The following is a 14,643-nucleotide window of genomic DNA, read 5'->3' as shown; positions in this document are numbered from 1 at the left end:
GACAAGATCTCAAGCTGTTCAATGAAGTGCGCTTTGTTAGGGTTGGAGTGAAAACCTTCAGGACGGTAAATCTCCAGGAATAGGGTTGGGCAGCCCTGCTCTAGCTGTTAAGTGAGGTGTGCTTTGTTAAGGTTGGAGTGAAGACCTACAAGTATGGTAAATCTCTAGGAACAGGGTTGGGCAGATCTGCTCTTGTTGAATGAAATGTGCTTTGTTAGGGTTGGAGTGAAATGCTGGGCAGTCCTGGCCTGCTGGCGTCTGTCTGATTTCACTGCTCTTCAGCCCAGCTCTGAATGACTGATCAGCTGTGATCTCTTCATTTTTCCAGCAGTCAGTTTAAATTCTGTAATACTGATGGAAAAGTGTACATGTATACTATATTCTTCCAAATCTGCCTCTTAAATCACCGATACGCCACCGAAGCAAGGGCTGCGGCTGCTGTTGGTCCCCCGCCCATCATGCTTTTCACTGATTGGCTGGTAACTGGGAGGAACTAAATGATTCAAAAAAATAATGATAAAAAAAAGTTATTGAATTTCAGTAGTAATTATCATTAACTTAATTGTCTATGTGGCGAGATGTACTAGCAAACTGTTTAAGAGCACCTTTCATACACGGAATGAAAACGCTCTCCGTTCTTCGCGGTGGAACGGGAGGACCCACCCGCGCATGACGCGGTGACGGAGCCGTCTCTTTGAGCTCGATCTTCCCCGAGTGGCCCGTGTCCGTCTCTGACCCCCCCCCCCCCCCCGCCCTTCCCTCTGCTCCCCTCAGACGAACGCGAGGCCGTGCAGAAGAAGACCTTCACCAAGTGGGTGAACTCCCACCTGGCCCGCGTCACCTGCCGCATCCAGGACCTGTACACAGACCTGCGCGATGGACGCATGCTCATCCGTCTGCTGGAGGTGCTGTCGGGGGAGCAGCTGGTCAGTGCCGCGCCGCGTCTGTGTCTCTGTGTGTCCTTAGTGTCAGTATCTGTGTGTCAGTGTCTCTGTCTCTGAGTGTCAGTGTCTCTGTCTCTGAGTGTCAGTGTCTGCGTTTCTGTTGTGTCCGTGTCTGTGTGTCAGTAGTGTCTGTGTGTCCTTAGTGTCAGTATCTGTGTTTCTGTGTGTCTGTGTCTCTGAGTGTCAGTGTCTCTGTCTCTGAGTGTCAGTGTCTCTGTCTCTGAGTGTCCGTGTCTCTGTCTCTGTGCTAGTGTCTTTGTGTGTCAGTAGTGCCTGTGTCTGTGTCTCTGTGTCCTTAGTGTCAGTATCTGTGTGTCTGAGTGTCTGTGTCTCTGTCTCTGAGTGTCCGTGTCTGCGTTTCTGTTGTGTCAGTGTCTGTGTGTCAGTAGTGCCTGTGTGTCCTTAGTGTCAGTATCTGTGTTTCTGTGTCTCTGTGTCTCTGTCTCTGTCTCTGTGTCACTGTCTGTGTGTCAGTAGTGCCTGTGTCTCTGTGTGTCAGTAGTGTCTGTGTTTCTGTGTGTCATTTGTGTCAGTGTCTGTGTCTCTGTGTGTTAGTAGTGTCTGTGTCTCTGTGTGCCCTTAGTGTCAGCGTCTGTCTCTGTGTGTCAGTCGTGTCCATATCTGTGTGTCAGTGTCTGTGTCTCTGTGTGTCAGTAGTGTCTGTCTGCCTGTCCTTAGCGTCTATTTTTGTCTCTGTAGCTTGGTGGTTTCTGTGGCCAGGATTCCATGTGGCCATGTTAATATACGAGTAAATGCAAATAAATACTTTTTCTTTGAAAGCAATCTGGTGCGTACATCTTGCTGGTTGCTGAACTCAGCAACTAGGGGAAAAAATCCACCTCTTGCTGAATTTCGTGTTGGTAAAAGTTACGTTCCGTTTCTGCTTAACATTTCTATTTACGGTGTCACCAGATGTAGAGCGTGCAGGTTTTTCTGATGACGACGCAGTCTACCCCGCTTTCCGTGAGGGCTCTGGGCTCAATGAGGGCATAACCTCTGTAGAGTGTGCAGCATCAGCAATAAATCAATCAAAAGTGGGCGGCCTGTGGCGTAGTGGTTAAGGTAAAGGACCGGGACACCCAAGGTTGGTGGTTCTAATCCTGGTGTAGTCACAATAAGAGCCGCACAGCCGTTGGGCCCTTGAGCGAGGCCCTTAGCCCTGCATTGCTCCAGGGGAGGATTGTCTCCTGCTTAGTCTAATCAACTGTACGTCGCTCTGGATAAGAGCGTCTGCCAAATGCCAATAATGTAATGTAAAAAAGGTGTTGCTGTTCGTCTGAAGGGCCCGGTGCCTCATGCTGCCATGTTCGATTCCCATCAAATGTGAAACTGGCTAACCGGAAGACCGTTCAGTTTGTCAAATCAGTTTGATCATTTCACAGTAAGCGCTACACTTGCGAGGTAAATCTGTTATCTTCTTCAAAACTAGAAAACTGGCACTGTCTGTGCCTTGTCTTGCTTCATCCCTATCTGCAGGAACGACTCATTCTCACAGCTCCTCTTTGTTCCCCTGCTGCCTGTACTGGGGGCAGCAGGAGAGCCGGGCGCTGCGTTGTTTCTGTGTCTGCCGTGTTCTGGAAAGTCCTCTTCCCTCAGCTCTCCTGGACGCGCGCGGTTGGCAGAGAAACCGGGCGGTGACTCGCCTACGTTCGAGCGTTCCCGTAATCCCCCCCTCTGTCTCTCTCGCCCCTCAGCCCAGGCCCACTAAGGGCCGCATGCGCATCCACTGCCTGGAGAACGTGGACAAGGCCCTGCAGTTCCTCAAGGAGCAGAAGGTGCACCTGGAGAACATGGGCTCCCACGACATCGTCGACGGCAACCACCGCCTCACCCTGGGCCTCATCTGGACCATCATCCTGCGCTTCCAGGTTCGATTCCCCCCCGCTGCAATATGATTGGCTAGCCCTGGTGCCCCCCCCCCCCCCCCCTTTGGGCCAGGGCATTGCCCTTTTTTGTCAATCTGGCAATGCCCAATGCATTGGTTTAGCAGTGGGCTGTAGCATATAAGGTGATAAAAAGCTTCAATTAATAATGGCATTGATGCTTTAATTAAGCTTTGGTTAGCACACCTAATTAATGTGTTGCCCTGTCCACGCAAAACAGTTATTCAGTACGATACATAATAATTTTCAAGGCTGTGTTTATTTCTGATAGTATTTTCCCATGGGCCACCGCTGAATGATTCTTGCTCCCCCCCATGGCCCCTCCCCCATAAAAAAAAAAGAACAAAAAATCCTAGAATTGTCGCTGACCGTGTCGTTCTCCGTCTTCAGATCCAGGACATCAGCGTGGAGACGGAGGACAACAAGGAGAGGAAGTCTGCTAAAGACGCCCTCCTGCTGTGGTGCCAGATGAAGACTGCTGGGTGAGACAGTGGGGCAAGAGCGATGCAGGCTGTTTTAGAAACATGATGCTCATACCGAGTGCGTCCAAATGAAATATGTTTGAAAACCCCCGGGAATAAAATTAGCGAGTGTTTAAAAAGTCGTCCCGGCAACATCGTTAGCCATGGCTTTTCAAAATGTGATTCAAAAGTTTTCATTTGTGTCAAGGTTTGCTTAATTGATTTCAGAATGATTCATGGCAACCCAAATGTTATTATTTTGGCATAACTGTTACAGCAAAGAACAGGACTGTCAATATTTTAATATTTAGACAGATTTATACAATGTTTTTTTACCTGCCGGCAGGTACCCCAACGTCAACGTCCACAACTTCACCACGAGCTGGCGAGATGGCCTGGCCTTCAACGCTATCGTCCACAAACACCGGTGAGCTCACCTCTACCTGTCTCACTTGTTTTGTTCCTTGTGATCCCGTGTGTGCGTAGGTATTTGTTTCCGCCAATTACCCTGGCTAAATGAGCTAATTGGCTGTTTACACCAACACCGGTTCACTCACAGTAGAACATTTCACATAGGAACAGAGGAGTCTTTGTTCTGTCATTCATATGCTTATCGAGAGATGTTGCTGAAGTGTCAGATGGCATAAATGTTAGGGCCACAAGTTGGCATGAGACTCAGAAACCGATCCCCTCGTAGCCCACGTCTGTGTTGGAGAGATGTTACTACTGGTCATCTCATTCTTGCGGTCTTGTTTTCTTCCTCCTACGGTCCATGTTCTAGTTTATTTTGCATCTCCTTCTTACACAGTTGTAGGGAAGCAAAGGGCTGATGCGTGGTTGTGATGCTAATCTCTGTGAAAACGCTGCTAAAATACGCTTGGCCAGAGGGAAATGTCCCAGGCCTTGTGCCAGCACATACACCGAAGCACCAAGCCAGTGTTCTTCCTTTTACCTCCATGCATACTAACCTACAAAAGCAGTGCAAACATAGGGAGAAAAAACCCCCCGAAAAAAACCGCTAAAGTGACTGACCTAGAAATCCCATTAAACTGTCAAATGAAGCAGTGCCAACTAACCGGCGCCCTCTATTGGCAGTTAAGGCTGAGCTGCAGATTAGGACCCCTTCGGTCATGCATATCTCTGGCTCTTCCTGCAGCTGAACGCGCTGGAGCATTCAAATGAAAGCACGAGTGCAATTTGCCTGTTGGAACAGAACACTGAAACTCCTGCTACAGGTTTTGAAGCCTGAGGGATAAGGGAATCGTACAGGATGATGCAAATCATGCCGGCGTATTCTTTTCTCTATGGTGAATTCAAATCCTGTCGAGAGGGCTTTGAATCTGCTCTTTTCATTTACTGTTAGATGTTTATGTCTGCTTTAGTGTAGCGGCGCCCCATATTTAATATTTACAGAGGAAAATCGGGGATTTACTGCAGACAACGAGCAAATGTTTTTCCATTTTAACCACGCAACAGCAAGACTTTTAGTGCACTGCTTAATTGACTCCAGCCTCTGAATTAAAATTTGCCTGTCCCCTCTGTGCTGTTTTAGACCCGACGTGATTGACTTCGACACGCTGAAGAAGTCCAACGCCCACTATAACCTGCAGAATGCTTTCAACGTGGCGGAGAAGGAGCTAGGCCTCACCAAACTGCTGGACCCTGAAGGTGAGCTCACTGTGTCTCATACTGTATCTGCTCTGCAATATTACAGTCTATTCAAGCACCTACTATAGATTCAGGATTATACTGATTGAATCCTGAATACAGAGATTTCCACACGCAATCTATTCAACACACCAGGTACAGATTCAGTATTTATATCAGTGTAATACTGAATCCTGAGTAAAGTCTCACATGCAAACTCTATATCAATACGGCAGGTATAGATTTAGTATTATACTGACTGGGCCCCAAATTGAGTCGCTTAAACACACAATCTATTCAGCGCACCAGGTACAGATTCCGTTCTGTGCTGAATGAATCCTGTGTGAAGTCTCTCACGCGCCCAGTCTATCCGCCGCGTCCCAGGGGAGCGTGTGTGTGCCTGACGGATCACAGGAGGTAATTACAGTTTTAGGTGAGAATAAGCACAGGCTCGCTGCTGTGAGGGCCTGATTGTGCTGTCTCACACCACGGCTAATGGGTCTGATTAGCTAAGGGTGGCAGCTCTGCCTTAAAGCGCAATAAGTCAACTGAGACGAGGGAATGAGAGAGAGAGAGAGAGTGAGGACGATCCCCTTGTGTCCCAATCCCTATGCAGATGTCAACGTCGACCAGCCGGATGAAAAGTCGATCATCACCTATGTGGCTACGTACTACCACTACTTCTCCAAGATGAAGGCCCTCGCTGTGGAGGGCAAGAGGATTGGCAAGGTAATGCGTTTATGGATAATTCATTTGTCCGCCTTGCATGCTGGCATGAATGCACACACGTACACTGTGCAGACAGGCTCTGATTGGTCAGTAATTTTGAGTGATGCGTTGACCCCTCCCTCCCAGGTGCTGGCCTATGCTCTGATTGGTCAGTAATGTTGAGTGACACATTCACCCCCACAGGTGCTGGACTACGCCATTGAGGCGGACCAGCTGATTGAGAAGTACGAGACGCTGGCCTCTGAGCTGCTGCAGTGGATCGAGCAGACCATCCTCACCCTGAACGACCGGCAGCTGGCCAACTCCCTGAGCGGGGTGCAGAACCAGCTGCAGGCCTTCAACACCTACCGCACCGTGGAGAAACCGCCCAAGTGAGGGAGCAGGGAGTGGGCAGGGCAGGGCAGGGGCTGCAGGGAGAGGGTGGGGTGAGGGTGGGGCGGGGCGGGGCACGGCACGGCGGAGGGCAGGGGGACGGCAGGGCGGGGTGGGGCGGGGCGGGGCGGGGCAGGGGGAGGGCAGGGCAGGGAGCAGGCGGGGTGGGGCGGGGCAGGGCAGAGCACGGCGGAGGGCAGGCGGGGAGCAGGCGGGGTGGGGCGGGGCGGGGCAGGGGGAGGGCAGGGCAATGAGCAGGCAGGGTGGGGGGGGATCAGGGGCCGCAGGGAGAGGGTGGGGTGAGGGCGGGGTGGGTGTGGCAACACATACAGCAGGGGTCAGGAAATCTGGCCCTCAAATCCAATTGCAGCCCTCGTTCTCCCAGGTAATTAGTGCTACTGATTGGCCAGACTGTGTTCACACCTGACTCTGGTAAATGGAGGGTGGAAAACTGGCAGGCCTCGAGCACCATGATTTGATGCTCCCTAACATGCAAAGTGTTCGTAGCGAGTTGGCGTTGCTACAACTTTACCTGTTTTTATTGCCGCATTGTACCCGTATAGTGAGCCCTGCAGGTACATTTTGTGTCTGTGAGTTTCACAATGGGACTGGGCATTCTCCAGCTGAGAGCCAGACCGCTCCAACTGTCAACTCCAGCACATCAAAGTTAATCATTCATAATAGTCCTCTCTAGAACCTGCTCATGAAATGAGTTCACGAGTCAGCCAATGTCTTTTTCCATTTCTCTGTCTCAGCAAGTCTTTGAAGCCTGATAATATATTCAGAAGGTAGAAATTTCAGAGAATTTCTGAGGTGGCTGACCAGCGTGTGTCTGTGTTGGCCTGGCACAGGTTCACTGAGAAGGGGAACCTGGAGGTCCTGCTCTTCACCATCCAGAGCAAGATGAGGGCCAACAACCAGAAGGTGTACATGCCCCGAGAGGGCAAGCTCATCTCCGACATCAACAAGGTACCACTACCCGCGCTCGTGCCCGCACTGTGAAATGTACACACCTTACTGGCAAACGCTTTTTTAAAGACAAAAATAAAGAAATTTAACATTTAAAAATTAAGGAAAGTCTACTAGTATACTACTATATATCAGCACTACGGATTTGAGAAAGCTTTTGTACATTTTTGTTAATAAGTATATCATCTTGAGATTCTTTACAGGGCCCCACAAACGCGTGCACCTACACGCACTCATTCACGCACACCTGCACATTTTAGTACTTTTATGCCAAAGTAACATCAAAGGACTTAAACGATATAGACGCACTGTACAGAATAATGACCTGGACCCCTTGCGCACACTGCACACACACAGACACGTTTACGCTGTAAATCCGAGTGTGAAGGAGGTTGTGGCTGTGCTGTTATAAAGTTGCTGTGGCTGTGGGTGAGCAGTGACTAACGCTCTGATTGGCTCTCAGGCCTGGGAGCGTCTGGAGAAGGCGGAGCACGAACGGGAGCTGGCCCTGCGTAATGAGCTCATTCGACAGGAGAAGCTGGAGATGCTGGCGGCTCGCTTTGACCGCAAGGCCGCCATGAGGGAGACGTGGCTGAGCGAGAACCAGCGGCTCGTCTCTCAGGTACACACACACACACACACACACACACACACACATACACACACACATAAACACACACACACACATACACACATACACACACACACATACACACACACACACACACACACGCACACACACACACACACACGCACGCACGCACACACACGCACACACGCACGCACGCACGCACACACACACACACACGCACACACACGCACACACGCACACACACACACGCACACACACACACGCACACGCACGCACGCACACACACACACCCACACACACATAAACACACATACACATACACACACGCACACACACACTCACAGTCCTTGAAGTATCTGTATAAGTGTAATGTGTAAGGGGGATTCTTTTACATTTGTTTTCATGTGGGGAGAAATGGTGGGGTAAAGATTTATTATGGGGGAGACACTGGTCCCTGAATGCTAATGCCGATAATATTGATGCGGGAGGACAGTTCCTTTGGCTCATTATGCTGGTGAATGGCCTCTTTGGGAGGGAGGTAATGAGAGCAGCCACGTGTGACATCAGGGGGAATGCTTCTCCTGTTAAGGCCCAGTTATGTCCATGGGAAAAGCATTTAAACAGAAATATATTCTGCTTGTGCTGTCATACTGGTTCTGCCTGTGGGTTAATTGCAGCCTTAGATGAAGACAACAAGAAGTACCAAGCTGATTTTCAGCACGAGTCTCATAGCCCACGGCACGAGTCTCATAGCCCACGGCACGAGTCTCATAGCCCACGGCACGAGTCTCATAGCCCACGGCACGAGTCTCATAGCCCACAGCGCGAGTCTCATAGCCCACGGCACGAGTCTCATAGCCCACAGCGCGAGTGTCATAGCCCACAGCACACGTCGGGTTGTTGGGTGGCATGTCCCGGTCACACGTTTTTTGGGTGACAAGCCTCTGTTTTTAGAATCCGTCCCCCGCCCATGCTGAGTGACTGTGACCAGCAGCCCTGTGGTTAGCGCTCAGTCTGCCATTGTGGGGTTTCATCAGGTGGTGTGACCTTGCACCAGCACCATCATATATACACAGTCCAGTGGTGTCAGTGCCATGGGCCTCCAGCGCAGTGGAGTGCAGTCTGAGTACAGTGTGTACAGGACCGTGTGCTAGTGTGCGGATGACGTGCTCAGCCCTGCCCGTATGAAGATGTAATTAGCCATTTTAAACTGGAGAAAACAGGAAAAGGGGCACACAAAAGATACATCACCAGGAAATAAAAAAACATAATAATAACAAGTGACATTTCCTTGAAGGGATACTTGCAGTTTAACACAGTTTGTGTTAAAAAGTTTAAAAAACGGCTGTCGTTCCTCGACTCGCGCCGCAGGACAACTTCGGCCTGGACCTGGGGGCGGTGGATGCGGCCACGCGGAAGCACGAGGCCATCGAGACGGACATCGTGGCGTACGGCGAGCGCGTGGCGGCCGTGGAGGCGGTGGCCCGGGAGCTGGAGGCGGAGGGATACCACGACGTCCGGCGGGTGGGGGTGCGGCGGGACAACGTGCTGCGGCTCTGGGAGTACCTGAAGGAGCTGCTGGCCACGCGCCGCGAACGGCTAACCGCCCACCGGGACCTGCAGCGGCTGCTGCAGGAGATGACCTACATCATGGACTGGATGGGGGACATGAAGGTACGCCCGCACCTCTCCGGCCCGTTTCCGTACAGGGCAGGGAAGTTCCCCAGCGTCCGGACAGGCTTCCCTTCCTCCCCCGGTTTCGTTTCCTCCCTCTGCTCTTCCGCGAGTGTGTGGTCAGCTTCCTGCCGCAAAATGGCCGCCTGCCACTCTGTGTATTAGTCGCATGTCCCCGTAATGCGTTTGCGGTGATTGGAAATTTTAAAGAGACCACCTTCAAAGTACATGTTTTGGAAGTATTGCTTAACATGCTTAAGTATTAAGACTGTGTATTGCTATAGTGGCTTCAGTAAAATATCACCCATCATGAGTATTACGTTGGAGGTTTCAAATAGTTCACAGTAGTTTTGGAACTGACCAAAAGAAATCCTGACGCTGATGCACTCCAGACAAAATTAAGACAAAATTTCCTCCGAACCTTTCACGGGAAATGGCCGCTGCAGCCAGATTGTGGCTCACTGCTTCACCCACTCATTAAACAGACAAACGTAGCACAACAAACACGGCCAAGCTTAGCTAACAGACTGTAAATATTTACACAGTATATTTCACTATGTAATTACGCTTTTCACATCTTGACACTTAGATCAGCACGAGATATGAAACAAATAAAAACACAGTTCAACTTGGGTACTGGAAAATATGTTTATACATGTTAATTTATTGTGTTTTTGTTGAAGTGTATCACAAAAATATGCATACAATAGTACAAGTTAGCAGGCAGGCAGGATCAAAGGAAAGGACTGTCCCATGCGAGTCTCTGGAATGGATGGCGGTCTCCAAGGACACACGACTCCACAAAATGCTCTGTCCTGCTTCGATTTTTTCCCTCCCCATCTTATCACTCTCTTCAGAGTCTTCTCCGTTATCTTATAAAGGAAATCGATGACCCTGCTTTAGGGCATTGATGTTCTTGCTTTACCTGTCACTTGCATTGAGTCATGGGTATTGAAAAACGGAAGTAACCCTGAGTTTGTGCCCGAGGTTTATCCCATTAGTCAGGCGTCCGCCTCCTGTTTCAGGGCCGGCTGCAGTCCCAGGACAGCGGGAAGCACCTGCACGACGTGGAGGACCTGCTGCAGACCCACACGCTGGTGGAGGCCGACATCTCCGCCCAGGCCGAGAGGGTCCCGGCCGTGCAGTCTGCTGCACAGCGTTTCACTGACCCGGAGCAGAGTAAGAGCGCTGGTACAGAGACTATACACTGAGACCATACACTGAGACTATATATACACTATGACTATACACTGAGACTATATACACACTGAGACTATGTACAGAGACTATATACTGAGACTATACACTGAGACTATGTACTGAGACTATGTACAGAGACTATATATACACTGAGACTATATACTGAGACTATATATACACTGAGACTATATACAGAGACTATATATACACTGAGACTGCACCGATTATGCGCTGAGATTGCGCCGATTACACACTGAGACTGCAACGATTATACACTGAGACTCACACTGATTATACACTGATGCTCCGATTATACACTGAGAATCACTACTATTCACCGGTTACACACTGAGACTTTGATTATCCACCGATACACCGCTTACAACTGATTATTAAACGATATGCCAGTTATGCACTGAGACTGATTATTCACGATAAATCGGTTACGCGCTGCGTGTACACTGAGACTCACGCTGATACTCGTACAGTACAGTTGCCGAAGACAATCTGTGAAACTGGTACTGCATTACAAGTTGCACAGCATACCTGAGGCACACAGCTGAGATGTGTGATCCTCAGTACCTCCCCCCCCCCCCCTCTCCCTCTCAGGCTACATGCCCTGTGAGCCGGGCCTGGTGAGCGACAGGGTGGCCCTGCTGGGCCAGGCCTACGAGGAGCTGGGCCAGCTGGCGGGGCAGCGGAGGGAGCGCCTGGAGGACTCGCGCCGCCTCTGGCACCTCCTGTGGGAGCTGGGCGAGGAGGCGGCCTGGATCCGCGAGCAGGAGCAGATCCTGGCGGGAGGGGACTGCGGCCGCGACCTCACCTCCGCCCTCCACCTGCTCAGCAAGCACGAGGCCTTCTGCGAGGAGATGGCCGCCCGCTACGCGCCCCTCAGCAACAGCATCGCCATCGGGGAGGGCCTGGTGGAGGAGGGGCACTTCGGCGCCCCGGAGATCAGCGAGAGGGTGGCGGACGTCCGGGCACAGTGGGCACATCTGGAGGAGGTAGGAAAGGGGCACAGCAGGGCTGCCCTGTGGTTAAATTAACAGGAACCCCTCATCACTGTCCGTTATTTTTACACTATGCAAAAGCAGCATCCTACTGAAGACTGAATCAGAGGTTAGGATTTGTTATGGCACACTAGCCTCATTTGAACTTACGATAGCATTCATTTCATTGTATTGTAACATTGTATTTTTCTTTTGTTGTCAGTCTGTATATTTATCTCCTCTTTTTTTTTCCCTCCATCTCTCTTCCAGACGTCTCAGCAGAGGGAGCAGCGTCTGAGGGAGGCCGTGGCGCTCCACCAGTTCCAGACCGACGCCAACGACATGGAGGCCTGGATCCAGGAGGCGCTGCGCAGGGTGTCCAGCGCCGAGGTGGGGCACGACGAGTTCTCCACCCAGACGCTGGCCCGCAAGCAGCGCGAGGTGGAGGAGGAGATCCAGAGCCACCGCGGCCTCATCGACTCGCTGCACGAGCAGGCCCTGGCCCTGCCGCCCGACTACGCCCAGTCCCCAGAGGTGTGTGTGTGCGCGCGTGTGTAAGTGTGTGTGCACGTGTGTGTGTGTGTGTGTGTGTGTGTGTGTGCGCGTGTTTGCAAAGAAATGAAAGATTATTTACTCATCCAATTCGTAGGGCAGATTTTTATCTGTGTATGAGACTTTTAAGGCATTGTATGCAAAGTATTAGCCATTAACAGTGGCATAGCTAGCATGGAGAATACTCTAATTCAGCCTGTTCAATTCGGCTGAGTGACCTAGTACCAATGATGCGTAATTTTGGATGTAAAACATGTTTGTCGCATGTTTATTTTATCCAAGCTGTCAAAGGGAAGACGCTCTGAGATTATTGACACCCATCCTTTTCTCTCTCACCCCCCTCTCTCCACGCTGCAGGTGGAGGGCCGTCTCCCCGCTATCGAGCAGCGGTACGAGGAGCTGGTGGCCCTGTCGGCCGCGCGGCGGCAGGCCCTGGAGGGCGCGCTGGCTCTGTACCACATGTTCAGCGAGGCGGACGCCTGCCAGCTGTGGGTGGAGGAGAAGGAGCAGTGGCTGGACACCATGGAGATCCCCAGCAAGCTGGAGGACCTGGAGGTGGTGCAGCAGAGGTCAGGGTCTGGAGGAAAACTGTACCTGCTGCTTAGTCTGCCTAAAAGCTAAATGGCATCTTGCACCGTATCAAGCCTGGTCTTGGAAAAACCCCCAGTGTTTCTGCCTACACTATATGTCCTGGCAGGTTATTACACACAGTGCCCTCTCTCTGTGTGGGGAAAAATTCCTTCCTTTGCCAATTTCCTTTTATACTAGCATCTGTGTGCTACAGTAGCGAGTTACAATCACTATTCTAATGTGTGTGTCTGTGTGTGTGCGTCCGTGTGCGTGCGTGGCCGCAGGTTTGAAACACTGGAAACGGAGATGAATAACCATGGCGCTCGCATCGCTGACGTGAACCAGGTGGCCGAGCAGCTGCTGAGCACTGACCACTGCAGCAAAGACCAGATCCACCAGACCCAGGACCAGCTCAACGCCAGGTGACCAGCTCAGCTCTCTACACATATTTTAACCAGCTCTGTACTGTGTATACACACATACTCTAACCAGCTCTGTACACACACACACACACTCTCTCTCTCACTCTACACACACACATACTCTAGCCAGCTCTGTACACACACACACACACACACACACATATGATTTGCATGTAGCAGTTGTACACAAACACAGGGCACACCCATGCCATGTCATGATTACACCACATGTCCCTGCACATTTGCACACTGATACATGCATGAGCGGTCACAACCGGTTTGTTCACGCATCACCACAATCCTAGAACACACGCACACACACGCGCACACGCACGCACACACACACACACACACACACACACACACACGCTGTACCAGCACAAATACAAACGGTCATCTGCACAGGCAGGCCTTTACTCTCCACCTCACTCCCCGCCCGTCCCTTCCTTCCCACATCCAGGTGGAAGGAGTTCCAGGATTTGGCCAACAAGAGGAAGCACGCCCTGGAATCTGCGCTCAACTTCCAGAACTACCTCCTGGAGTGCAACGAGATCCAGAGCTGGATGAAGGAGAAGACGAAGGTGATCGAGTCCACCCAGAGCCTGGGCAACGACCTGGCCGGGGTCATGGCCCTGCAGCGCAAGCTCACCGGCATGGAGCGTGACCTGGAGGCTATTCAGGTACAGCCAGCTCACACTCACTCTTACTGCAAGAGAACAGCTCACACTCACTCTTACAGCAAGAGAAGAGCCACCTCACTCTTACAGCAAGAGAACAGCTCACACTCACTCTTACAGCAAGAGAACAGCTCACACTCACTCTTACAGCAAGAGAACAGCTCACACTCACTCTTACAGCAAGAGAACAGCTGCGTTTCTCTCTTACAACAGGAACAGACCTGGGTCAAATACGTCATTGTTTTGGATTCAAATACTTTTTTACGCTTTACTAAGCTTGTCAGGTGTATCGGAACCTCTGGTCAAATTCTACGGGACGTTAGATTTGTATTTGACCCAGGTCTGGACAGAAAAATGGCCACCTGACTCTCACTCTTCCTGCAGGAGAAACCGCCATCTCACTCGCTTATTATCCGTTATTAGGGCAAGCTGGACGACTTGCGTCAGGAGGCCCAGAAGCTGACCGAGGAGCACCCGGACCAGGCGGACGAGGTGCAGGCCCGGCTGGCGGAGATCCAGGAGGTGTGGGACGAGCTGACGGCCACCATGAAGCGGCGGGAGGACAGCCTGGGCGAGGCCAGCAAGCTGCAGGGCTTCCTGAGGGACCTGGACGGCTTCCAGTCCTGGCTGTCCCGCACCACCACGGCCGTGGCCTCCGAGGACACGCCCACCTCGCTGGAGGAGGCCGAGAAGCTGCTCATGCAGCACGAGGCCATCAAGACCGAGGTGGACAACTACAAGGAGGACTATGAGAAGATGCGGGCGGTGGGCGAGGAGGTGACCCAGGGCCAGACGGACGCCCAGCACATGTTCCTGGCGCAGAGGCTGCAGGCGCTGGACACGGGCTGGCACGAGCTGGGTCGCATGTGGGAGAACCGCCACAACCTGCTGGTGCAGGCCTGCAACTTCCAGAACTTCCTGCGCGACGCCAAGCAGGCCGAGGGATTCCTCAACAGCCAGGT

At 51.5% G+C, this 14,643-nt stretch overlaps 1 protein-coding gene across 3 annotated transcripts in view; it reads left to right on the top strand.

Annotated features, from left to right (window-relative positions):
- The window catches only part of LOC133123358 (spectrin beta chain, non-erythrocytic 1-like), an 82,615-nt gene that overhangs the window by 49,480 nt on the left and 18,492 nt on the right, over positions 1-14,643 (top strand). For all 3 annotated transcript variants that reach the window (XM_061233762.1, XM_061233764.1, XM_061233763.1), the window contains 17 exons: positions 775-926; positions 2,639-2,812; positions 3,218-3,309; positions 3,635-3,715; positions 4,841-4,956; positions 5,552-5,664; positions 5,848-6,035; positions 6,888-7,005; positions 7,469-7,627; positions 8,969-9,271; positions 10,297-10,450; positions 11,081-11,475; positions 11,731-11,994; positions 12,370-12,581; positions 12,867-13,004; positions 13,465-13,684; positions 14,105-14,641. In XM_061233762.1, the coding sequence (XP_061089746.1) occupies positions 775-926; positions 2,639-2,812; positions 3,218-3,309; positions 3,635-3,715; positions 4,841-4,956; positions 5,552-5,664; positions 5,848-6,035; positions 6,888-7,005; positions 7,469-7,627; positions 8,969-9,271; positions 10,297-10,450; positions 11,081-11,475; positions 11,731-11,994; positions 12,370-12,581; positions 12,867-13,004; positions 13,465-13,684; positions 14,105-14,641 (3,416 nt within the window). The remainder of the gene's footprint in view (positions 1-774; positions 927-2,638; positions 2,813-3,217; positions 3,310-3,634; positions 3,716-4,840; positions 4,957-5,551; positions 5,665-5,847; positions 6,036-6,887; positions 7,006-7,468; positions 7,628-8,968; positions 9,272-10,296; positions 10,451-11,080; positions 11,476-11,730; positions 11,995-12,369; positions 12,582-12,866; positions 13,005-13,464; positions 13,685-14,104; positions 14,642-14,643) is intronic.

Source organism: Conger conger, chromosome 3, assembly GCF_963514075.1.
Source record: "Conger conger chromosome 3, fConCon1.1, whole genome shotgun sequence".
Classification (NCBI taxonomy): domain Eukaryota; kingdom Metazoa; phylum Chordata; class Actinopteri; order Anguilliformes; family Congridae; genus Conger; species Conger conger.
This window is presented reverse-complemented; position numbering and strand designations above follow the sequence as displayed.